At 39.2% G+C, this 26,914-nt stretch overlaps 1 protein-coding gene across 9 annotated transcripts in view; it reads right to left on the bottom strand.

Moving 5' to 3' along the window:
- ocrl (OCRL inositol polyphosphate-5-phosphatase) overlaps positions 1–26,914 on the bottom strand; it is a 66,852-nt gene that overhangs the window by 16,605 nt on the left and 23,333 nt on the right. For all 9 annotated transcript variants that reach the window (XM_069893216.1, XM_069893210.1, XM_069893214.1 and 6 more), the window contains 14 exons: positions 24,923–25,030; positions 23,646–23,762; positions 21,640–21,748; positions 16,187–16,348; positions 14,607–14,708; positions 14,374–14,488; positions 12,884–13,000; positions 12,395–12,582; positions 10,371–10,482; positions 8,773–8,882; positions 6,075–6,210; positions 5,542–5,652; positions 3,818–3,983; positions 1,624–1,859 (listed from right to left, as the gene is read on the bottom strand). In XM_069893216.1, coding sequence (XP_069749317.1) covers positions 1,624–1,859; positions 3,818–3,983; positions 5,542–5,652; positions 6,075–6,210; positions 8,773–8,882; positions 10,371–10,482; positions 12,395–12,582; positions 12,884–13,000; positions 14,374–14,488; positions 14,607–14,708; positions 16,187–16,348; positions 21,640–21,748; positions 23,646–23,762; positions 24,923–25,030 — 1,889 coding nt within the window. The remainder of the gene's footprint in view (positions 1–1,623; positions 1,860–3,817; positions 3,984–5,541; positions 5,653–6,074; positions 6,211–8,772; positions 8,883–10,370; positions 10,483–12,394; positions 12,583–12,883; positions 13,001–14,373; positions 14,489–14,606; positions 14,709–16,186; positions 16,349–21,639; positions 21,749–23,645; positions 23,763–24,922; positions 25,031–26,914) is intronic.

Below are 26,914 nucleotides of genomic sequence, written 5' to 3' on the forward strand. Positions count from 1 at the left end.
AGTAATTACTATATTTAACAGCATATAAGACCCCAATTTCAGCAGGGAATATTAAGAATGTTTTATTCAGTGTATTTAAGGGTTAGAATTGAATGTTGTTGAAATACTGGTTATGTAGCTACAGTATAGCAGAAAAAAAAACTCGGTCAAAACATGCAACTAGGACAACAGGAAAAATCTTTTCAGTAATAATGATACTGCTGTAATTTACAAAACAAAAGCAACTCAGCTATAGCAGAAAACATTTTACAAAAACAAACTGCCACTGTCTGCCCACCATGCTGGTCCCGGTGGCCTGCTGTTGGTCCCTGCACTAGTCCCTCTGCCTGCTCTCTCCTGGCAGCCCACTGTCGGTCCCTATGCTGGTCCCACTGTACCCGCTCTCTCTTGGGTGGGGGGGGGGGGGAGAGGAGAAGCAGGGTGGCGGGACCAATGCAGGGACCAACTGGAGGCCACCCAGAGAGTCTCCTGACAGCCCACCACCAGCTCCCACACTGACCCCTCTGCCTTGCTCCCCCCCCCCACCCCTGACACCCTGCCACCAGCCCCCAATGATCGCAGCAATTATCACTGTCGGCGTTACTCACCATTGTCACCCTAATTTCAACTTCACATACAAGACCCAGGGGGTATTTTTGAGCCATTTGTATGTATATAGATATACAGGACGGTAACAAGCAATTTCTGCCCATGAGTCCGTGCCGCCCACTTAACCTACATCCCCCCGGTACATTTCAAACGGTGGGAGGAAACCGGAACACCTGGGGAAAACCTACGCAGACATGGGGAGAATGTACAAAGTCTTTACAGACAGCATGGGATTCGAAACCCGGTCCCAATTATTGGTGCTGTAAAGGTGTCACGCTAACCACTCCACCAAACATGCTGCCCTTTAGGGGAAGAAAGTGAGTCTTAGATGCTGTCAAATATGGTACTTCAAATCCTTTGGAATGTTGTTCACCATCTTAAAAACATGCCCCCTTTGAAATCAGAAAAGAACCAGTGCAATTTGGCACAGCAACATGTAAAAAGTTTTAAAATTATGTGCTTGTTGAAGTGAGGGCTGATAAGGTTTTAAGCTGTCTTTGGCACTCTAAATACATATCCATTGTGTCACTTTACTTTCCATATCTGAACTGTGCAGAAAAAGCTGATCCTTATTTGGATTGAACTAAGTTATTAAAGATTCACATCATTACCTCCTCAAGAAGAAAATTTCCTTATTGATAAAGGATAGACACTTTCTGTTTCTAAGTTTACATAAACTGACACATGTTGGGTACAAAACCAAAACATTGCAACAAATATCACTTGGACAAATTAAAAATGAAATAATGTAAGGAAACCACATGTAAAACATCAAGAACTTTCTCTACAATAATGAAGGTATTTCTGTTTTTTTTAAATTCAAATTTAATTTAATCATCAAACTAAAAAGAGTTCATTATGGATAAAAATCTGAAGGGAAAGAAAAGTTCTTAAGATCAACTCTATTTCCAATAATGTATGACACTACTGTATAGAAATATAGTTTGCGTGACAGTTTAAATCTAGTGGAGTAATAGGGAGATTTTTTTAAAAATACATTACATACAAGATTTTTGTTTAAAATCAAATCCTTACCAGATCTATAAGTTTAGTAACAGGGACATCCCTGATTGGCTTTTTCATTCGACAGAGTGTTTCAAGTGAAGTACCAAAGCAACTTGACAAGTAATTCCCTCCAATTGTAATAAAATAGTCCTTTCCTCCATCCAAATGCAAAACCAAGATGTCCTCAATCTTGTCCTCAGCTGAGTTTAATAATGTCACAGTGCCCTTGCTAACATAGACTTCCAGTGCAATATTCACAGACTCATCTGAAAGTGGAAAAAAAGTCATAATATTCATAAATCTTTTAACAATGGAGATATTCAGATAAAAATGACAGGTGCCTGCATTCACGGGCTGAACTAAAATTCTTAAAAATCCAGACTTCGTAAGAGGGAAGACAAATACAAAGCGATTTAGAAGGAATATGGAGTTTGCTAGAAAAGCATAGTTTTAACTGAGTTCTATAAGAAGAATGGAAATGTGCAAGGATATAGAGGTTCCCAACATCAAGATTGAAGGGCAGGAAAATACATAGAAGGCAAGAAGCAGAGAACCCAGAAAGCTATCAGAAACTTGCCATATTGAAGTGGATTTAACATGGAACTTAAGGAAACTTGCCAGGGCATATGAAAGGTTCTATAAATAAGAGCTAGATGGTACTCCCATGCTCAAGTATTCTGCTTGATGCAAGGTCTCGTCTCTCTCTGAGAGTTTCATTTCTTCAGCGGAGCCAGAATTCTACTGCCCAAAGCTTAACATTTATGCACAATTTCTGTTTCCTATTCAAGATTTAAAAAATGTTGACAGGAGAACTTGTAATTGTTGATTTTCATACTGATCTAAATGGCACTGTTCTTCCATTCTTGGTGTCCATTTTGCCTAAGCTTACTAAATTCCAGATCAATAATATAATTCATTCATTGCTTATTTTATATTTGATCACATTTTATATTTGATCCTGTCAAATGCTGTATTACAGATGGCAATGTTCACTTTAATGTTACTTGAGTACTAGCTAGTTAATAAATTAAACCTAGAAAAGGACCTCGTTAAAAGATTTTCCTTTCCTCACCCATTATTCAGTTCCCCCTCCCCCCACTTTAAACCCAGATTCAGAAATAATCACCTTTAACCCTTCACATCACATTTTTATTTCCCTGAGGAATTTATAGTTATTAAGGAGGGCAAAATAAAATGGCTTCTTAATCTGGATTTCAAATTTTGTTTGGGGAGGAAGGGTGGAGGAGATCAGAGACCGGGAAGCTGGTGGTAATGTGTGAAATATGCAAGATGGGAAAGGAAAAGAATTATGGATGAGATGCAATCTATTTATCTAAAATCGATAAATCTGTATTGAATGCAACAAGTTTGAAATAAAAGTCCCAGAACTTCTGATTGTCTAAAATTGCTCAACTTAGTAATTTCAGTTTGTGCTGTGACTAAATGCAAGGTGAGATACCTTGAGTTTCGTCAGAATGGCTCTGGAATTCAAAGACTGTTAAATTGGAGTGACTGGAGCCATAGTGAAACTCTTGTGACACCTAACCTGTATGTGATAGTCATGAAGTAATAAAATGAGGTATTCTAAGGTAGAACAAGTAAATTGTTGGTTTAGATGCAAAATATGAGATCTTAAATTGTTGGAGAGAGTGGAGGTGAAAGGGTAGGTGTTGCTTGGAATGGGCGTTTGTGAGGATAAGTGGAATGCTGAAACAGGAGGAGATGCATGATGTAACAGTTGGTAGGATTACATTGGACGTGTTCGAAACAGTGGCTAATGATCCATTGAATGTGAAGGCTGTTAAATCAGGACAAAGCAGAAAACAGCAAAGCTATGCATTATAGGACATTTTTGAAAAATAAAGAAAGCACATACTTTTTCCCAGATCAATTCTACAAAAATTAGCAAAGGCGAAAACATGCATGGCCATAGAAAACTGATGAGAATTGAGATACACTGAATAGCTCTTTCAGAACAATTGACTAAGCACAATGGGGCAAATGCACTCCTTAAAATATTGATTTTAAATGTTGCAATTAAAATTTGGAAAAAGACAAGAGACTGAAATTTCCTGCCTAAACAATACAAAACAAAAATGCTGAAATTTTAGGACTTGAATCCAAGGACAAAAAAAAAATCACATTAATGTATAAATCAAGTCAATGACCCTTGATAACATCATTAATGGAATAGAACATCGTGCATAAGCTTTAATTTACTTACTGGGTTCAAGATATCCTGCACAAGGTTCTGCACGTAGCCATTGCTTGCTGTAATGGGTATCATTCAATTTTGGAATGAAGGAGAAATGACATGGCACCTGTCTATCATTGGTAATCTTAAACCATTTCCTTTGTAGTTGTCGGAACTTAACATCCTCAAATGTAAACTGAAATTAAGAAAACACAAGCAAATTGTTTATTCTCTGTTTTGATCTGGAACCATTGTATTGTGAACTTGTCACCCTAATGTCCTTCTAATAAATTCATTTAGCCACTTCTTAAAATTCAGAAAATGAAAATTATTAACTTTCTAAACTATAGTTTATTTTTGCTTCCTCATGGATAATATTTCCCCTATTGTACTACTTCCAAGATGATGTCCACTGTTACACAATTATATAATAAGTTTCCGATTATCCGAAAATTTCATTTATCAATATTTTTTTTACAGCAACCTGACGTCACAAGTTGAAAAAATGTTTTCACTCGAAGTGCTCATGTAGGGCTCTGACGTGCTGTTAGTGCCATTTTGGTAACAACAGAGCTCAGAACCAGCTAGGAAAGCAGATGCTGAACGACTAATGCCGGTTTAGAGAAGTAAGCTGGAATCTTGAGTCATCAGTGAGTGAGTGGAGGAAGTGGGCGGGTCAGACATGGGAAGATTGTCCTCAGGCTCCTGGGCAGGAGCGGGGACGTTGGGCTCCTGACCAGGAGCAGCAACAGCAGTGGGGAGGTGTCTGGGGAAATCAGCGACAGCGACAGGAGCAGGGACTTGCCCCAAGCAGAATTGGCAACGGAGGTGGGTAGGTGTTGGGGATTGGCACGGTGGCAGGAGTGGGGACCTCAGGCTCTCGGGCAGGATCGGCGACGGCGATGGGGAGGTGCCAGGGATCAGCGTCAGCAAATACAATATTCTGTTTTCTGCTTAAAACCATTTCTTGATTATCCAATAAAATCAGGTTAACCGTAAAATGTCGAGTCCCAAGCATTTTGGATAATAGGAAATGTACTGTACCAACCAGAAAATTAGAACAATAGAAGTTAAATTTAAAATTTAGACATACAGAATGGTAACAGGCCATTTTGGCCTATGAGCCTGTGCCGCCCAATTTTCACCCAATTAACCTATACCCCTGGTACGTTTCGAATGGTGGGAGGAAACCTGAGGCTCTGGGGAAAACCCACGCAGATATGTGAAGAACATATAAATTCCTTACAGACAGTGCAGGATAAGCACCCTGGTCCCAATTGCTAGTGCTCTAAAGGCATTGCACTAACGTCTACACTAACCATGCTGCCCATAAGTTCACTGGACAAGGTATTATAAACAGCTCTCCATGGCAAAAATTCCATTCAAAATGCCAAGAGTTAGTATGAATAATGTACAGAGCTCAGATCAATTCTGAATCATATACTAAGCAAGCAAAGATTGAAATAATTCAATAATGGCAAATGTAGATATTCCAAATATTGTTCTCCTAGTGTTTAACCTATTGTTGTCATACAGTTTCTTCCAATTTGAAGAACCTGGATATCTACAGACTGTAGCAAAATATGAATGTCTGCGGGCACCGTGATACATGGTCACGGTATCTACAGGCTGTGCTTGACACATAATCAGTACTCTGCTAATTAGTACAAGGTAACAAATTCAGATGAATGGATGTGATAAAATAATAACGTTATGGTTGACGATACTTAAATCAGTAAAGTCAATGCACTTACGTCTCTCTCACTAAGAGATAAAGAAGGCAAAAAATCATTTTCCATTCGATCCATCATTCGAACAATATCTTCCAAAACCTTCTTGTACCTGCGTTCATCAACAATTTTTACCTGTTGCAGAATAGAAACTTTTTAGTTACATACACCCTTTTATCTCAAGTAATCTTAATATTTTTAGTTAAATACAATTAAAATATATTTGCATGCAGTCACATTTTAAATAGTGACTGAAGAATAAAGATTAATCTAGGGGAGAACTTGGCTGTGTTCAAAAAGTAAAATTCCTGAAGGGTATTTCTTATCTTCATATATCAAAAACTTTTTGTGTGGATGGCAATATATTAAGATAGATTGAGAGAATTGATGGTTAGGCAGAAAGCAGCTTTAGATAAATCTGTGTTGGAATTGGTGCTCAGAGACTGAGAGAAAGAGAGCGCACGCGCACACGAGACTGAGAGAAAGCCCGCGCCACAGCGAGCCAGCATGCAAGCCACCGAGAGAGCGCCAGAGTCAGAGAAACCAAGAGGGGATACCCCAATATCCAAGAGTGAGCTGACAGGCTTGTGATCACTGGTTCGAAGCTCCATGTGACTTTGATAACATTTTTGCTGCACACTTTCACCTCTCCAGAGGATTCGGTCACACCAAGCTGGGACCCGACATTTTCCACTGCCAAAAAAAAATCAATGAACAAGATAGAGCTGCAATATACCAATCTTGGAATACAATAATATAGATTAATCACATTTAACAGCCAAGCTACCCACCTTTCCTAACTGTCCCATTTCAGTTTTACATAAATCTGCTGCATCAAACACTATCATTTTCTTGACTTTGTGGGTATTGCCATTTTTGAAGAGATGAATAAGTAGAATGCTTATTTCTTTGCAAAGTTCTTCAAGCAGAATTTAAAGAACTAAAAGGCTTTTCCTGAAGTTGGCAATTAACACCAAGCAATATATACAGTACAAATCTGATTATCCAAAATCCCCATTTATCAAAAAAAATTAAATTAGCTCAGATTGAAAAAGTTTCACTCCACCATGCAACTCCCTCCCCTCTCTCTTTCCAGTTCTTCTTTACTTTCCCCTTTTGACTTTTCTCTCCAACTCTCCCTCTCAAACTGCGAGGCGCTATCTCCCAGCTGTAAGTGGTAGGAAGAATCCCTTGTTCCGCCGTTATCAAGGAGAGTGGCCTCCTGGACAGGAACAAGAACGTTGGGCTCCCGGGCAGAAGCGGGGCCTCGGTGGAGAGGTGCTGGTGATCGGCAGTGGCCAGCATTTTTTTGTTGAGAATGAAACACTATTTTAATGTTAAAAAGCTTTCCCTTGTTGTTTAAACACTGTTACGAGTGATTTGCTGTTGCTACTGAGCTTTTTTATAAAAACATGGCCAGTTATCCAAAAAAGCATTTATCCAACCATTTTGGGTAATCAAAATTGTACTGTATTATAATTGCTAATTCTGCATACACTATAGGGCCTCTCTTGTTGGTTAGAACAGGAGAGAAAAATACTGATCTGGAAGCAACTGTGATTGAGAATTATTCAACAACACCATTTCCTTTTACCACTGGACAATGAAAAAGATGGATGAAAAAAACAATGAACTAGGAACAGAACTCTAAATTTCAATTACATGCATTTGCAAAATTTACACAAGTTTTTGCTAAACAGAATATCTGGTTTAGTTCTGCATTCAATGTGAAATATTGGCTTCAATAACTTCAGCTCACAGTCTATCCACTGGCATAAGTGAGGGATTACTTAAGGTGAAGTGGTTGCAAACCACTGCATTAGTCTGTATAAAGCCGAGAAATACTATCTCAGATTTTAAAAAGTTATATCCTTTAAGTAACTGTGTTTCCTTTTTTGGCTTTATAATATTTAAATTCCAAGTGAGAGAAATGACTTTCAAATAATAATTAATATTTCAAGTACACAAGGACTTGAATTAAAAGTATTCTTGATTCAATTTCTTTTGTAATAAGAAGAATGAGAGTGCAGGAGAACAAGGCAATATATTTAAGAGAGTGAATGTGAAGTGAACAAGCTGAACTGCTAAATGAAAAATGGTAGATTGCAGTTACTGTTTGCCTGCAGTGAATTTCAAGCAGTCCTTGTGAACTTTTGGCTCATTTTTAAAAAAAATATGCGAACCAGAGACCCAAACTGTAAAATTAGCACCATCAGATTAATCACTAAGGTGAGTTTTCACTTAATAGGATTGCTTGATTGAAATATCATGGACTCTACTGGTAATCATTTGACATTTGAAGTTTTTCAAAGATGAAATGCCCATAGCAAATCAATGTAAATAAGTATATTATTTTGCCAGCTTCTCCCCGTTTTCCCTTTCTCATTTTATTTACAATATATGTACAATAGTTGTACAGGGCCCTGGTGAGACCCCACCTGGAGTATTGCGTCCAGTTCTAGTCTCCAATTTTGAGGAAGGACATACTAGCTATAGAGGGTGTGCAGCGCAGATTTACAAGGTTAGTTCCAGGGATGGCGGGGTTGACATATGCTGAAAGGCTAGAAAAACTGGACTTGTGTCCGATGGAGTTTGGAAGGATGAGGGGGGAACATGATTGAGGTATACAAAATGATCAGGGGGATAGACAGGGGGAAGTCGGATTACTTGTTCCCAATGATGGGGGAGACGAGGACTAGAGGGCATAGTTTAAGAATACAGGGTAGGCACTTTAGGACAGAGATGAGAAAACATTTTTTTTACCCAGAGAAGTGTGAATCTGTGGAATGCTCTGCTACAGAGGGTGGTAGAGGCAGATTCGCTGATTATGTTCAGAAGAGAATTAGATAAGACTCTAGTGGGCAAAGGAGTTAAGGGGATAAGGCTGGAAAGGGGTACTGATAGTAGTGATCAGCCATGATCTGTAAAATGGCGGTGCTGGCTTGATGGGCCGAAGGGCCTACTCCAGCTCCTATTGTCTATTGTCTATAACAAACTGATGAACATATTTTGAGTTCTAGTATTCAAAATATATTCATTGTCATTAAAAAAAATGTATTAAAAAATTCTGAAAGCCTACAAACTAGATCGGTTTACCTTGAGCAAGAGTGGAAATCTGGGCAACCCAATTTGCACCAAATCCTTGAATGCTGGATGAAACTGGTTGACTAACATCCTTAGCCAAATAATTCATCAATTTTTGTACAAGAAAAACACCATACAATTTTAGAAAATTCATTTGTCAAGATAATTTACCTCGAGTCCCATCGGTCTGATTTAGTATCATATTTGTAAGTAGGTCTGAAGTGAATTTCCCCCTCATTAAAGTCTGCAAAAGCTTTCTTAGTCCTGCGTTGAATATTCAGCTAAATAAAAGACAGAAACCAAATGTGTAATAATCAAATATCATCCAGATTTTAAAATCATGTTTCTAAAAATAAATCTAAAAGGAGGAATGCAAGCAATATGAATGGCTGTAATAGCAACACTGCCGTTGAATTGGACCCGCAGGAAGCAGAGACACTGCACTCCTGTGGTGTCCATCTGCCCAGTCTGACTGCCATCAACTCCTTACAGGATTTAAACAGCCTGCTAATGGAGCTGACGGTGGCCTTATATAAAAATTGGTATATATAAGAAAGTGGTGCCTGATTGGCAGTACCCATGAGGGGTTGCAGATCTGGGGAAGCAGAGGAATGGCACAGGGCACCAGAAAACAAGGAGAACAACCCCCCCCCATCCCGTTTGAGAAGTAGAAACAGAGGAGACAACCCATGAGATAGTGACTATGGCAGCGGAGCAGCGAGGGGCTCTGAGGCTGAAGAACTCACTGGTGGCGGACTGTTGGTGCTTCGAAGTGAGGAACCCATGCAGACTGAGGACTGCTGGTGACTGTGGTTGAGGGATCCACAACAGGTGGTGGACAGCTGGCTCGAGACTAGCTGAAATGATACCAGATATTGGAACCTGGATGCGAGAAGGTGCGGAGGGCGCTGAAGGTTTCCTGATCGAGTCGGAGGTTCAGATTTGGAGCTTGGGATGCTAATGGTTTGGACTAAATTCTGTATGACTATGGTTATGTGGCAGCGCTGGAGACAAATCCGTGGAAACTTGGCAACTCTTTTGCTTCTCTTTCTCTGACTGTAAGAGGCGCTCAGGAAATTTCTGTCAATGACTAAAGCAAATTTCTTGTTATTTTGCACTGTCTTTATTACATGGCAATAAAGGAATCTTGAATCACGAGTCTACTGTTCATTTTGTGAAAAGAATTGAATCTCAAAATTATAAGCAAAATGTTATAAATCCAGGCTTTTCTGTTCAAGGAAATGCTTTGAAAGATTTAATAGGTGGTTTGCAGAATTAGCTGAATGCACCCATCCTCCTCATTACCTTCTTCCCATTATCTCCTCAAAAGTATTCCTTTGTTCTTGTTCTTCAATTAAGCTAAAATGTCTTGAATTTAAATTCCAAGTTCAGACAAAACTAACATCCAAAACAAATATCCTGAACCTAAAAAGATTAGTATTGAAATATTCAGGGACAAAAACATGATAACCTCAGTAAAACTGAACACAATGAATCATACTCAAATCTGAACTTCATTTAACTGCCCAAATTTCAACTTTCTACTTATACTCCGAATGTTCCCATGAAGCATTGGAATAGGTTGCAGTACAGCCACAAACCTCTGTTTATATTACTTTTGGAGATTTAAAGTATAATGATAGTAAGTTATCAGCACCAAAAATTAGAACTTACCACAAAAAGAAACAACAGATTTATTGATCCACTGAAATGATTAAACATCTCATATTCACATAATGAGATAATTACAAACGCAAACATTTTCTCACCTGGTCATAATCTAAGAGCTTCCTTAATTCTTTCTTTTCTATCAGTGTCTTCACTTCATTCGCATCTGGGAGGCAGAGTCTGTAATTCAGGTCTCCAAGCCAAATAACAACACTAAACACAAATAAGATGGTTTGAGGAAGATCAGAAACATTATCTGCCAAAAAAAATCATCTTTCCTGACTGCACATGGAAGATAATCTTCCTGATTTTTAGAGTTTTGAAAAGGAACATTAGATTCAAAAACAAACTCACTTTTAATTCAGCAATCACCAGCAGGTCCGACATTTACTGCCCCTCCAATGAGAGATTACAACCCAGGATGAAAATACTTTTGACAGTTCTGGTATACGGAAAGAGCACGATTTGATTTAATGCTGAAGAAGCAATCGTCGTATGTAGTAAAATCCCCATTACCTGGCACCTTTGGGGATCACGGATACCGGAAATGCAAATTTTCCAGCTGACTGAGATTCACTTTTACAATGCCTAACTAATACACCTACATTAAGAATACACCATTTAAAAGAGAAGGCAAAATCTAATTTGAAAAAAAAAATCAGTATGATGGTCTTTAATTATGTAAATTTAACTTTAATCATGTTAATTCCCGTTATTTACAAAATTTAAATGCGAACCCTGGTCGCTGGCACTGTAACACTGTTGCGCTAGCTGCTACGCTAACTGTGCAGCGTCATAATTAACCCCCAATCCCTCCCCCCCCACCAAAGTTTACAGATAAAGCCTAATACTAAAATAGACTCTTACTAGGCAGGGATAAGGAGACACTTTGAGAGAGTCACCCCAGTAGAAAGAGGCAATAGCCAGCTCTTCATCCTGGGTGTTGCCATTTTATTCAAACACAACTTTATTGAGATTTTGTTCAAACAGCTGCTGCAGGCTGGGCATGACCGGACTGCTCCACTGGCTGAATCTTTGCTCCCATCTTCACCAAGAGGTTGTGTGTTGCTTTGGAGAATCTTTACTTTTACAATTTTAAACTTTTATTTAAAGTTTTATTTAAAACTTTATTTATACTTAATTATTTTTCTAAAAAAAAATTATTTCCTACATTTTGTTTGGCAGCTGTTGAGTTTCCAGTTGATGGAGCGCCGGAAAATGGGGATTTTACAGTATTTTTATTCGCAACTTGGAGAGTAACCTGCAAGTGGTGGGTGTTGACATTTGTACTCAAGATGACCTTGCAAGCTGCTGCAACACACCTTATAGATGGTCCATATTGGGGACTGTGTACGGCACAGAACTTAAAATTTGTCAGAACTACATCTGTGGTTTGGTGGAAAGGTTTTTTTTTTAAAGGAGTTATTAATCATCCATTTCATGCCCAGTCTCCAATTTGCTCTCTTATCTGTACTTTTTATGCAGCAATTTTTGGCTAAGGTTTCTGGTCAACAATGACCCTTGATACTGTTAATGGGGATTTGGTGTGAATGACAAGAATGAATCTATTTTATGTTTTACTCCGAGCAAAAACATGTGCAGTGCAAATAGAACTGTCCAAGAGCAAACATCTCGAATTCTACAATGAGTCTCTGGACACCCAAAAAATTTGTTCAGTGTTTGCATTCTGTGAACATTACAAAGTACATTAAACCTTGGAGGCAAAATTATTCAACTAAAATCAAGTTTAAAAAAAATCTTCTGGAAATCTGAATTTGTATTTTATGAGAGTCTCATTTATGACAGTCTCTGAGCCACAACACCAAAACAAATATTTGTGGACTTATTTTTATAATATGAAGTGGCAAAAACATTCCTCTTCATTAGGGTCTTAAAAGAGAATCAACTTTGGCCAGTGTCATTCCAGTTTCCTGTTAAAAACTGCATAAACTAGCAACCAGTATCAGAGAAACAAATGTTACAAATGCAATGGATGTAGCAAAGATGTTTATCTGAGACTTGATTCCGACAGACTATTTTTACATCAACAGACAGGCACTGGATTGATCAGCACTGGTAATTATCAGTTCCCATCAAATGTTCCCAAGCCCTATTTTATACTCACTCATGTTTACTAATATTTATTGATGGTTGATTATGTTCAGACACTTGGAAACTCATGCGAGCGCATATATCTTTATAATCCTGGTTCCGCCTCTCAAAGTCTTCCACGTGAGCAGCAAGGTGAGAGTTCACAATGCAAAAGCTTGTGTTGTGAAAGACAAATCGAACTGCTACTCCACCTTTGTTACCCTGAGAATTTGGAAACTCACATCAATTCATGCTTTGTACAGAATGCAAGGCACAACAAGAATAATCTTTTTGGCATGTAATGAAAATATTTATAAACAAGTAGGAGGCACTGTTTATTTTTGAAAAATCTGTTAATCTTTTAACTCTAATACCTCTTGTCTAAATTATAGAATACATTTTCTTCTCTGGAAATGTCATTTTAATTGGAATGCAGAGAAACCAACTACAGCAAATGGAAAAAAAGTTAGGTTTCGATATTCTAGGTGCACATCCTACATGATATTGTTAACTTCATTCTTACCATCTTTCCCATAATTCCTGTTCCTGTGGACTCTGCTTCCACATCTCTTAGGTGCTTTTCATGTTCCTTTTTCACAAAGACTAACAACATAATTCCAACTAAACGAATCAACTTCACCTAACACAAAGGAAGAGAATATCGTCAAAGTATAGTTTTCATTTATGAGAGTCTCTGAGCCACAACACCAAAACAAACTGGAGCACAGCAGTGGGTTTTCCATTATCTTTGGAAACACAGGTGGAAACAAATACAAAAATGTTTACTTTATTTCTCACCTTTTACCTACCACTAGTATGCCATTCTCCAGGTACAAGAACAGCTCAGTGATATTACTTAGGTTCTGGTCCTGCTTCAATTTCATCTCCAAGTTATAAATGAGGACAACAACAGATGTGGGAGTGGATAAGGGATAGGGAACAGCACATGTGCAAAGATAATTGAAGGATGCATACAAGCTGTCCTCTCTTTTAGAAATAGAGGCAGAGTGGAAGAATAGGGAAATCATATGAAACTTCATTGATGTAGCTACAAATGAAGTAATGTGCTCAGTTCTGGACATCTTGTGAAAGACAAGTTTTAAGGAGTAATAAAAAGAGATTCTTCTCCTTTAGATGGAGGAAGTTGAGAGTGGATCCACAGAATTTAAAATCATGAGTAGTCAAAAACAAACATGTAGAGAAACTGTTCCTTTTGCTGAAGACTCCAAACCAGAAGACACAACATGAAGGAAACTGGCAGGATGCATAAAAAAAACCAAAGGTGGAATGCATTACCACAAGTGGGAGTGAAGACAGATTGAATGAAAGAGGTATGTGCAGGGATGAAGGAAAAGGGAGGCAGTGGGACCAACTGGAATGCTTTGCCATAGACCTCGAAAGGCTGCATTTAAAAAAAAATGAAACAGTGCTGATTTGGGAGTGACACTCAAGGAAAAACTGTAAAATGGATTAAAATGTTTTACATACTTTAATATATGGATCTATTTTGCCGATTTAAGTATCACAATTTGAAGCACCACAAATTGTTGACAATCGAGGCTTTATTTTTAATTGTTCCTTGTTGGTAAACCTGGTCAATAGAAAATAAGACGATGCCCACCTCCCAGAAAGTCTTTCAAGTGAATGTTCTGTCTGAATTTTGTAAATAGCTATTGTAAAACTCCAGTATCAGCACCCTCTGAACATGGGTGGTACCAAAGTATCAGATTTTTCCCAACTTTAGGACGTTATTTCCAATACACTTTTCATTAATTTTTTTTTTAAAAGTTAGAAAGTATTGTAATAAATCTTCCAGTGAACACAGCAATATTAAAGGGAGTTGAGAATCTGGGGCGGTGCAGGACCATCAGGTCCCAGTGAGTGATTGAGCAGCTGGAAAACATTTGTGAGCAAGATGCCAAGCCGTTAGCCTTTCCAAGCAGTTTTATCAGTTTTACTGTCTTGATTTTGAAACTTAAAATTTTATCTAATTTTGTGGAAGTATTAGCTTACTTTTTTATATTTAGATTTATGATGCAAGCTTTTTTCTGTAGCATTCAACCATTCACTCTCCTTGGCAGATTCAAAGTAAAAGAAAGCTTCAGTACTGAGATCCAACTCCTGAAAACTGAAAATACAATTAAACGTTAATTCAGATGAACAACCCAATCTTAATTGCATTGAAAGCAATTTTCTTTTTAACACAGAAGTTGGAAAAGGTATGCGATTACTTTAACATTTCTTACCCCACACAGTACACATCAGGTGGGTGTACATCAGCAGACAACCAGAGATCCAAGCTACAATCTGGAGACTGTCCATTGACATTCCACGTACCAACAAAAAACCTGAAGACATAATGTAAGGTAAAACATCATGAGATGGGAATGTGTAGGGAGTTACCCTGTACAAGGCTGTAACAAGAAGGGGAGGTGTCCTTGTACTCCTGTTAGGTAAAACATCATGAGATGGGAATGTACAGGGCTGTAACAAGATGTGAATGCATCCTTGTACTTACAAGATAAGAGAGACATTGATGGATTGAGAGGCAGGAAGCTAGCAGGGAAAGGATAGCAACAGTTTTAGTCATTGGACAAGTAATGATATGATGATGTTCTAAGCACATATCCAAGGGTATAAAAAATCACCATTTTGCTGATAACGGCAGAATGCATTCTCCGACTAACATGGTTGGTCGCAAGTGTTACAATCCGGTAATAAAGAACAAAGAACCCTGATTTCGACTCAGCCTGGTGTTTGTCTCACTCATTCATGAACAAAGCAGACCTAACAATAACCATTCACGAAATTCCAAGTCAAAATATACAAATAAACTTCCAAAACAGGAATTCAATGTTTTTTTTTTAAAAGAATATTCTATTCTATTCTGACAGCAAAGCAGAGGTATCAAAATCCTGAATGAGTCATCTCAAAAATCTTAAATCAGAAATACTTTGATTTTCTCTTTAAAGGCTCAATGAGTTACTGAGGTGCCTTTAAAGATATAATCAAAGTATTTCTGATTTAAGATTTCTGATATGCTAGAGTCCCATAAATGGTGTGTAATAAATTTAATACTATGTTTTAGGGATAGGGAATAAAAACAGGAAAGATTGAGTAAGTACAAGACATTAGTGGGCAGTTTTCATATAGGACAAAGTACTGCAAAATTGAGAAAGAATTGAGAATCAATAACCTGGATCTCATTAAAATATAGATAAATATTTTGCTTGTGAAAATACAAAACCAATGTTTTCAATTTAATGCTTTAATCAACAGAAACATTTAAATTCAATTAAAAAAAATGTAGACATACAGCACAGTAACAGGCCATTTTGGCCCACAAGCCTGTGGTGCCCAATTTACACCCAAGTAACCTGCACCCCTGGGACATTTCAAAGGGTGGGAGGAAACCAGAGCCCTTGAGGAAAACCCAAGCAGATATGGGGATAACGTACAAACACCTTTCAGACAACCCGGGATTCAAACCAAAGTCCTGATCTTTGGTGCTATCAAGGCATTCCACTAACTGCTACGCCAACCATGCTGCCTTCAGAAATAAATTGATGAACATCAGCTAGACCAAGCTATCCGTCGCAACACAGGGTTCAAAATATTCCAACAAATAAATCTCAGTAGTTAAAATTTGTTTGACTTCAATTTCTCACTTCCCAAGATAATAATTTTTTGCAGCGTGGTCGTTAATGAGATAAAAATCTACACACCATGAAGAAAATAAAGGTCATTAATTGAAATGATCTAACTAATCATGAACTCTTGCATTAACTGATTTTCAATCCTATAGAATAAGGTAGTTCATACAGACCTAAAATCTTGAAAGTCGACAAATTCTTTTTCACGTTTTGTTAGATAATGTTTAATCAGACCTTCTCTGGCGACCGACTGATTATTTGGTTCATATAGTTTCCGTAATGTGTTGGATACTTTTGGCTGACCATTCCATGATCCATCTTTTTCAGAAGGTTTGCTACACAAAAATACAAAGATAATTAAGTTACTAAATGCTGTATTAAAGCGCAGATTAAAAAAAAAACATTGAGAAAGAGAAAAAAAAGAACAGGAATTGCAAACAGCAATTGACAATAATTCTGACAGAAGAATTTGCTATGAGGTGAACTGCAGGTTGGAATTTGTATTCACAGACAAATGGCTTGTAAACAAGCAAGTGTCCACTATGAAGTTTTAAAGCTACTGTGGATGGGGAATAGTAATGTTAAAGACAAGTATCTTTATATTTATTTATGACCATAATTATGGTGTTATATTTAGGACATTTTCAAAATTAATATTAACAAATTGAAGTAATCACAAAGAGTTCATGTAAGTAAAAGTTCAAAGTTCAAATTTAGTGTCGGAGTACATAGATGACTTCACATGCAACTTTAGGATTATTTTTCCTTCTGTGACAGGTAGAATTTCTACTTATCTGTAACTATAAGCAGACCTCAAGAGAAAGATAAGTATATGAAACAAAGAAATGCGAAGAAAGAATTTTAAACAAACTGACTATGCAAATACACAACTAAACATTCAGTAATAAATAATTTGCAAAGTAAGAGCCCTTAAATGAGTTTCTGATTAAGTCTGATGGTGAAGGAGTAGCAACTGTTCCTGAACCTGGTGATAGGAGTCTTGTGGCACCTACACCTCTTCCCTGCAGCAGTGAAAACAGAGCTTGTGTTGGGTAATATGGATCCTTGATGATTGCTGCTGCTCTCTGACAGCAGCCCTCAGTGGTGGGGAGAATTTTCCTGGTTAAGTCCTTTGGCAAGGCTTTCTGCTCAGAGATATTGGTCCCCCCATACTAGACCATAATACAACTGGTCTTCGGACTTTCCACTACACACCTGTAGAAGTTTGCCAAGGTTTTCAATGTCACACCAAACCTCTGCAAACTCCTGAGGAAGTAGAGACAGTCATGATTTCTTCACAATAATGTTGGCAAGTCCAGGAATGGTCCTCTGAGATAGCAAATCCCAGAAATTTAAATTTGCTCACCCTCTCCACCTCTGATCTCCCAAATCACTGGATCGTGCACTTCTGGTTTGCCCTTCCTAAAGTCCACAATCAGCTCCTTTGTTTTGGTGACATTGAGGGGATGATGGTATTGAATGCCAAACTGTAGTTGATAAGAGCATTTTGATGTATGCGTCTTTGCTGTCCAGATGTTCCGATATTTTCAGAAGAGCCAGTAGGATGGCATCTGTCATAGATGAAGTGTGGGATTAAAGCAACTAGCCACTAGGAGGCCATTGCTGTTGTAACAGACAGAATGAATGTGTTCAATGAAGCAATCCTCCAATCTTCGTCTGATCTCGCCAGTGAAGCACCTCATACAATAAATAACCCCTACAGATTGGAAGTACTGTTTGGTACCTGGAATGGTAGCGAGGGAAGTGTAGGTGCAAGTCTAGTATTTCAATCACAGGGGTAAATCCCAGAGGGCAATTGGTGGGAAGGGATGTATGGACAAGGGAGTCACAGAGGGAAAAATCTCTTAAGAAAGCTAAAAGAGTAAGACATGTCCAGAGGTGGGATCATGTTGTAGGTGGCGGAAAATGCGGAGAATCAGCCTTTACATGCATGTACTCCCATTTCCTACACATCTGCCCTTGCTCCCTCTGCTCATAGATGCAACCAGGACAAGGTTCCCCTGGTCCTCACTCACCAGCTTCCACCTCCTCTATATTATCTAACCTCTGCAATTTCTGTCACCTACAACATGACCTCACCACCAAACACATATTTTCCTCTCTGCATTCCACAGGGATAGCTCCCTCAAATGACTCCCTCGTCCACTCATCCCTTCCCACTAATCAGCCCCTTGGTACCTACCCCTGTGACTGCAGGAAATGCAACAATTGCACCTACACTCCCTCCCTACTATTTGGGGCCCCAAGCAGTTCTTCCACTTCACTTGTGAATCTGCAGAGGTCATCTATTGTATCTGGTGCTCCTGTTGTGGCTTTCTCTATATCAAAGAGACAGGGGAATCACTTCGCTGAGAACCTTTGCTCTGTCTGTAGCAATGACAGGGATCTCCCAGTGGTCAACCCTTACTATTCCATTCCCGTGCAGACATATCAGTCCATGGCTTCAGGCATTGCCAAACCAAGGCCACCCGTAAACTGGGTGAGCAACACCTAATATCCCATCTTGGTACTCTCCAATCAAATGGCATTAACATTGACTTCTCCAGTTTCCGTTCGGCCACACCCCCAACTCTCTCTCTCTCTCTCTCTCTTCCCCATCCCTCTGTCTTCTTTCCGTCAGCTCTCCACCCCTTCACTCTCTCTTCAGAGAGCTATCCCTTCCCACTATCACTTAGCTTTTTTCTCTTGTGCCCTCCCTCCCATATGCACCTATGACTGCTTTCCTGTGCTCCTCCTCCTGCCCCTTCTCCCACCATTTTATTCAAGTGCATGCCTGCACTTTGCTCATACCTTGATGAGGTTTGAAGCTCAAAACATTGGTTAGGCATCTTTATCTTTGCTACAAAGAATGATATGCGAGTTGCCGAGTTTCTCCAGCAATTTTGTGTAAACTGCAATCACATCTTCTAAAGTCTTGTTGAATTCTGGGGAGAATGATATGTTGGATATGGAGGCTGATGGGATGGTAGGCAAGGACAAGGGGAATGGTGTCCGTGTGGCATTTGGAGGTGGGGGAGATGAAATGGGTTGGAGAAGAGGGAAGGGTCCAGGGCAGATGTGCAGGAAATAGAGAAAACATGGGCGAGGATTGAATTAATGGCAGTAGGAGGAAGCCATGCTTTCTGAAAGACATCTTAAAAGTCCTGGAATGGAAAGCCTCATCCTAGGAGCAGATCCGGCAGAGATATAGGAACTGAGAAAAAAATAATGGAATTCTTACAGGAGATAGGGTGGAAAGAGAAGTAGTCGAGATCACTGTGGGAGTTAGCAAATTTGTAAAAGATATCTGTAGTCAGAGAGATCAAAAAAAGGGGAGTTACCAAGTTAATTTGAGGGCAGGGTGGAAGTTGGCAGCAAAGATGACAAGCTCATCATGGGTGAAGCAGCACTCCTATATAGCAGAGAAAAAGTTGAGGAGCCTTGCCTGTATAAGTTTGAAACTTAGATTGCTCCATATAGCCAAAAAAAGAAACAGGTATTGCTGCGGCCCACACAAGTCCTATAGCCTCACCTTTGGTTTGGAGGAAATGGGATGAGTCGAAGAAGAAGTTATTGAGCGTGAGTACAGGTTCTGCTATGCGGAGGAAGATGGTGGTGGAGGGGGACTGATTAGGGCAGTTATCAGGAAGAAGTGGAGAGCCTTGAGGCTTTCCTTATGGGAAATAGAAGTGCATAGGGACTGGACATACATAGTGAAAAATCAGGCAGCTCAAGCAAGGGAACTGAAAATTGTCAGTGATGGAGAACACACTCCATTTCAGAGAGCTTAATTACATCTAGAAAGACTTCAGTTGACTGGCATCTTGGAAACAATCAAAAAAGTTATCTAGGGGCTTTGAAACATCAGAAAGCCAAGAACACCCAACAAAAAAGCTAACTAATTCCAAATCAAGATCAGTATGATAGATCATAAAAATCTCCTCTGCTTTTAGATTGTTCACCAAATTTCAATTGGATGGTACAGAATATGCTATTATAGGGTGGATTGTGGAGGGTCATGTGGCCTCTCTGTCTGGAATCTGATGGAAATGTGGGTCACATGATCTCTCCACCTGTAACCTAGTCAGAAGTCATATCAACTGCCAATCACCTGCCATTAGTGTACGCCACTTTAATCACCTAGTGATTACTTGTGCTGGACTCTCCAGCTTACTGTACTATAAAGTGCACCACGTGCAGTAGCTCTTCCTCTTTTACTCTTCGGCCCTGAGATGAACCCTGCTGTGGACAAATGCTGGAGGAGTCACTGGTAAGACGTGCTACTACCTAGGGATCAGGGCTGTTGTATATACTGTCATCGGTGTAGATAGCATCTGAAACATGCCCACGTTAGACAAGGAACGGCAGGTAGTCCTTGGTTGTGATAAATATGTTAAATAGTTGTACATCCATTGGAGCGCTTACACCCCTAACGTCGAAGTACTCGAGATGGCAGAGGTCGACAGCATCGAGTCCACGCTGCTGAAGATCCAGCTGCGCTGGATGGGTCACGTCTCCAGAATGGAGGACCATCGCCTTCCCAAGATCGTGTTATATGGCGAGCTCTTCACTGGCCACCGTGACAGAGGTGCACCAAAGAAAAGGTACAAGGACTGCCTAAAGAAATCTCTTGGTGCCTGCCACATTGACCACTGCCAGTGGGCTGATAACGCCTCAAACCGTGCATCTTGGCGCCTCACAGTTTGGCGGGCAGCAACCTCCTTTGAAGAAGACCGCAGAGCCCACCTCACTGACAAAAGGCAAAGGAGGAAAAACCCAACACCCAACCCCAACCAACCAATTTTCCCTTGCAACCGCTGCAATCGTGTCTGCCTGTCCCGCATCGGACTTGTCAGCCACAAACGAGCCTGCAGCTGACGTGGACTTTTTACCCCCTCCATAAATCTTCGTCCGCGAAGCCAAGCCAAAGAGAGAGTTGTAGTATCGAAAGAGTTAAGTCCAATGTGACTGGGTTGTACTGTACTTGCGAGAGTGTAAGCAGTTACTGGTATCAATAATGTTAAGTCCGATGTGACTGGCTGCACTGTGTTGTGTAATTGAGAATTCTTGCATGTGTTATCCCTGACGTTTGCTTCAATATAGATTGTTTCTGCATTCAGCCTGTTGTTCAGAACTGCTATTATTTGAACCCACCGAACTTTTCCCTTCTGACACAACAGCCATAAACTGCCCGCAGTTCTTTTTCATTGCTCAGCATCGAAAAATTGCTTGAGCGAAAGCAATTCCAGTGAAGTCAACAAATCCTGTTGAAATATCTCAATCCTTCTTTGAAAGCATACATAAATGATTCGTTTGTTGTTCTTGTTGCCAGTTATTCACTGACTATCTAATTTTCAGCTCACAGGCTGATCAGTGCTGATCAATAATATCACTGCAAGGAGTTTAGAGTTTCAGATGTGGAGGAGGAAATTTTGGTTGCTGTTTAAAAAAAATCCTAGCAATGAAAGTTATTGTAGCTGAATTCTGCAGGTCATGATAACATCACAAATTCCTGGATGATTTTACTTCGCACCCTAGCTTCAATCTGCAAAGACCAATTGTAGTAGACCAAAAATTATTCCAGTCAATTCTTTTCAGTGGTGTACAATAAATAAAGGTTATTTACTTGGTGCGTGAAGATACTGCCACAGGAGCAACTTTGCTTCCAGATTGATTATGTTGATTCTTCTTTTCCAAATTTAGAACGTCAATGAAATCATCATCAAAGCCAAACTCTAATAAAGATGAAAATCATGTTAATAATATTTTTAAGATTTTCTCAAACTGTATTGACCCTCTTCCCAAATTGTGAGAACCTGGCAGATTTTGCTAAGGTATAATGGCCATGATATTTATGTTGTCCATTGGTTAAATCGTATTTGTAGCCAGGAAAATTAGAAATGCCAAAACATGGAAAATTTGCAAACAAAATAAAACATTTTCGTGATACTCATTTTATTCTGGTTTTATATCTGGCAAATGGACAGATTGAGAGTCTAGTTAGCTCTTGGACGAGAAAGCCATTAGAAAATTACAGATGTGATCATTGCCAGTCACATAAGATTAGGTAGGTTGGAGGTTGGTGTTAAATTCCCAAGCAGCAAACCGGTGATTCTACTGGCTGAAACAACTTGCATTTACCATTTAGAAGGTAGCATGTATAGTTGTCATGGAAGTTATTTAACATTAGTTGAAGTTCTCTGTTTTAAAAGTATTAGCTGCTGGATTTCCCATGGAATTCAGCAATAAAATTGAACCTTGCTAAGAATGAAATTAGCTCATGCAGCCTGTACCAGGTTAGAACTGGATTTATATGGGGACGGCAATGGATGTCACAGAGTTGCAAAAAGTATGATAGTGTTTGTTTGTTTGTTTGTTTTTTAAACTGTTTGTTTGACACATACTTTAAGAGCTTTATACATTTAATTTTTTTTAAATTCATTAAATTTTAAGTTTTCAAATCTTTCCAAAAGCCATAGGCATTTTCGTTGCTCACAGCTTTGAAAAACAAAGCTATCAAAGTTGCTGTGTAGGTGCATTTTCCCCATTTCACTCTTAAATCCATGGTCATTGATCAGGGCTTTTGCTCTATTTATTTTTGAATATTAACTCATGCTTATAAAGTCTGGAAACAATTATGTATATAGGTAGATACAAATTGATGCCCTGTTTGGGTTTTGAAAGAAAACAATGAAATCATCTGAATATTTAAACTTTTGCCCCAATTGTTCCATGCAAATAAGTTTGGTCTCTATAGGCACTTTCAGGTGGCCAAAATCCCCCAATGTAAAGCCGCATATTATGCCCATATACGGCTGTTGGGGGGGGCCACTTGAAAGCACAGGAGGCGAACTTTGTAACCCTCCTTGAGGAGGGATAATCGCCAGAGCACTGAGGTCTGCACCGGCACATAAATGCAGCCACCTGAAAGCGGCTGCTAAGGGGATGACAGACAGCTGGCGAGCACCTGACAGCCCCCCTCCCAGCTGCCCCTGCTCCCTGCCGCGGGACGACAGGGCAGGGGCAGCCGACATTGGCTGTCAGCGCGGGGACGTCCAGCGTGGGACCTCCCTACACTGATCCCGCTACCCCGCTCTCTCCCCACAGCCTGATATCAGTCCCCACAATGTGGGGCGGCCGGTGCAGGCTGTCAGCACGGAGACATCACCACACTGATCCCACTGCCCTGCTCTCTCCCAACAGCCCGATATCAGCCCCCACAGATATAGGGCTGTGGCCGGAACGGCCCCACACTGACAGTCCGCGCCGGCCACCCACAGTGTGGGGACTCATATCAGGCTGTTGGGAGAGAGCGGGGCAGAGGGATCAGTGTGGGGATGTCCCGCACGGGACGTCCCCATGCTGATAGTCTGCGCTGGCTGTCCCAGCTCTGACAGCCAGCCATCCCAAACCTGACAGTCCGAAGGGACAGGAGCTGGAGTGCGCTCAGAGGCGCATCTGGTGCAGCTGTCCCTTCAGGTGGCCAGCGCTGCACTTTTAGCGCTGTTACCTGGACGGCAATTCAAAGGGCCGCATCCGCAGGCGCATTCTTGGCAGAGAATGCACCTGAAGAAACCTTATACTTGCACTTAACCAAGCCATAATTCTCGATAAGTCTGATTTAGACATTACCTGATTTGTGTGTTCCACTTTCTTTGTCATGGAACAGGCCAATATGGGGCAAATCTGCCGATTCCAGTCCAAATGGATCCATCATCACTTTTTCAACACCAGTATTTTTAAATGAAGCTTTTTTAAAGAGGGGAAGAAAAAAGAACAGTCAAATAATCCTGTCAATCAAAAGAAACGTGACAAAATTGAGAAATCTCTCAATATGAAAGTTGAATTTCACTTGAAGTTTTCCTCAGTCCTCATAATTGGGAACAGGTTTCGTTTAAAAGTTAGCTGATTTCATAAGCAAACTCTGCCAAATGGTAGCTCCTTGCCTGAAGATGTTAAAGTTGGATCAAATTTGATGCTTGAGATCCTGACATAGCTAAAAGTGTCAACAGTTTCACAAAGCTCAAATTACTTGTTTATTCTTTCAGTGAAATAGTTGTTAAAAGCCATTTCTGCACTCAGTACATCTGAGCTACCATATTGAACTTATTTTAAATTTCACATGAACATAATAAAATTATTCTAATAATTTTGTGAAACTGTCTTTAATCTATAGTTGCTTGTAAACAGTTATTCACCATTAGCAACAGTTTAAAACTAAAAGAAAACACAATCTTTATAAATGCACTTCATTAAGATGAGATAGTCACTGAAAACTGAAATTGCACTTAAGGTCTACCCATCAAACTGTTTTAACTTTATAAGGAATGCCATGCAAAATTGTTAATTTTAATATTAACAGTGTATTTATTGCATCTCTTCTTAAAGGCAAGGAACATTGTCTCTTCAAATATTACCTAGAAAATCCCTTTAGATGAGCTGTATCAGCTTGATTGCAGCAGATTGGTACTGAGATTAACAAAACTTCAATATGCAAAAGGAATTTACAATCTGATATCAATGACAGAAGGATCGTGATGGGCAAGATTAAAGTGTACTGCAAGTTAATTTGATTCATTGAGTCTTCTCAATTAGTTCAACTAATACTCATTTTCAAGGTTGCTTAGAAGGAGTCATCTTGTGCTGATAGCAGGGTGCCCAAGGACTACATGCAGCTTGGTGGAAAGCAAAAGGGATATTACATCATGTTTACAAAGACAATTAGTTTGTATCACTCACAATTTAGGGTCATTATATTCTCTGACTTCTGGGCAATTGTAACTTGCACAAAAGCTTATTTTAAACATTTTTCTAGCCTGTTCATCCTGTGAAGAAAGCATCTTATTTGCCAAAAATTGATATTTCTTCCCCCCACCCCCACCACAATTTTAAATTTCAAGCTCACTTACCTTGTTGAATCCTTTTCACTTCAGTGAGGAAGCTGAGGCAGGACTCATCATCTGGCAGTTCCAAGTAACAGTTAGCTTGATCCCCTTGTATACGGATCCTACATACACCTAAATAAATAATACATCAATAATTGGAACTGTTGGAACAGCATACCTTTAATGAGCATCGAAACTTTGGAATCGAACAAGGTCAACATTTGCAAGATTGTAGATAACAAATAACACATTTTGGCTGTAATAGCAGTCAAACAAGGGATGGGGCACTAGAATAAGCAGGATACAAAGATAATCTATAAAAACATTTAGAAGGTAGATTAAATCTACAGCAGATGTGGCACCTGCTTTTACTTTCATGCTTCCCACAATCCAGGTCCTTCCTGGTGAAGCAATGATTTATCTACATTTCTTCCAATCTAATATATTGTATTCAGTACTTACTGTGGTTCATTCTGCACTGGAGAAACCAAATACAGATTGGGAAATAACTTTGCAGGGTACTTGCACTCAGTCCACAGGTTCAACCCTGAGATTGGAATTGCCTGTCACTTTAATTCTCCACACCATCATCACTTTGAACTGTGGCTTTCTGCACCATTCCAAGGAGGCCTAACACAAGCTTGAGGAAGACGGATGCTGTTCCTTGAGATTCACTATCAAATGCAAAAACTTTAGCCAACCAATTTTCTTTGTAACAGAACTGGCCAGTTCTGTTGCAAGTTATTAATTTAGTTTTTTTTCTCCTCTGACACTGTCTGCTCTGCAGCTTTCATATGTCCCTTTGATTTTTTTTTCTCTCTCCCTCACTCCCCTCATTAATCTGATAGCTTTATCAACATGTCATCACCATAGCAATCCTGGCCCTATTCCTTTTGCCTACCCATACTTTACCCAAACTCTCTACAATTTAAAATGGATTTCCCTGAAAAATAATTTAACTAATTGAATTAAAATTCTCTAGCTGCCTACGCTTTTAATTATTTCTGAAGATCAAATAGGATTTATTAAAGTATGTTACTCACAATTCAATATTCAACGTCTTTTAGGTATTCTTTACTCTCCCCCAGTTTCATCCTCTGAATGTATTATCTCTTTGGATGCCAAAAAGGCATTCAATAGAGTGGAATGGGAATATTTATTTTGTGTACTAGAGCAATTTAACCTAGGTTCTCAATTTATTAATTGAATTAAATTGAAATATCTATCCCTACTGCTTCAATTTTCTCTAACCCTTTAAACTGCATCGAGGAACCAGATAGGGATGTCCCTCAGGCCCACTTCTATTTAATTTGACTTTGGAACCATTAGTGGTCGTCTTTCGGCAATCAGCAGAAATCTATGGAAACTCTAGAGCTGAAAATACTCATAAGGTGTCTCTCTATACTGATGATCTTTTGCTATACATATTCAATCCTGACCATTTGATTCCACATATTTTGCTACTTCACAGTCAATTTGGTCAGTTTTCAGGCTATAAATTAAACCTCCAAAAGAGTGAAATATTAATTTTGAACTCTTCCTGCTCCTTCGAGTCCTCTGTCTCTTTTAAAATTGTTAAAAATCAATTTAACTATCTAGGCATTACAATTACTATCTTGGCATAATAATTTGTTGCAGAAAAATGTACTTACTGAATTATGTTAAGAAGTCCCTATCTCAGTGGACTCCTCTTTTGATAACTTTAATTGGACATGTTAATATTACCAGTTTTTCCCTATATTCTTATATATTTTTCAAGCTGCACTGGTTTTTGTTCCTACATCCTTTTTTTGATTCATTAGATTCTCTCAAACTTCTTTTGTTTGGAAAAACAAGAGACCCTGCCTCAAAAAAAATTTCCTTCAAAATAAAAAAAAATGGAGGTTTAGCATTACCTAATTTTAGAATATTAGATATATTACTCTTTGGATTCATCTTAATGAATCCAAGCTGTTTCAAGATCGATTTAGTTAGAGATTAAGTCTACTAAAAGGTATTCTCTCCTTTCAATACTTG

Source organism: Narcine bancroftii, chromosome 8 (genome assembly GCF_036971445.1).
Source record: "Narcine bancroftii isolate sNarBan1 chromosome 8, sNarBan1.hap1, whole genome shotgun sequence".
NCBI classification, from domain to species: domain Eukaryota; kingdom Metazoa; phylum Chordata; class Chondrichthyes; order Torpediniformes; family Narcinidae; genus Narcine; species Narcine bancroftii.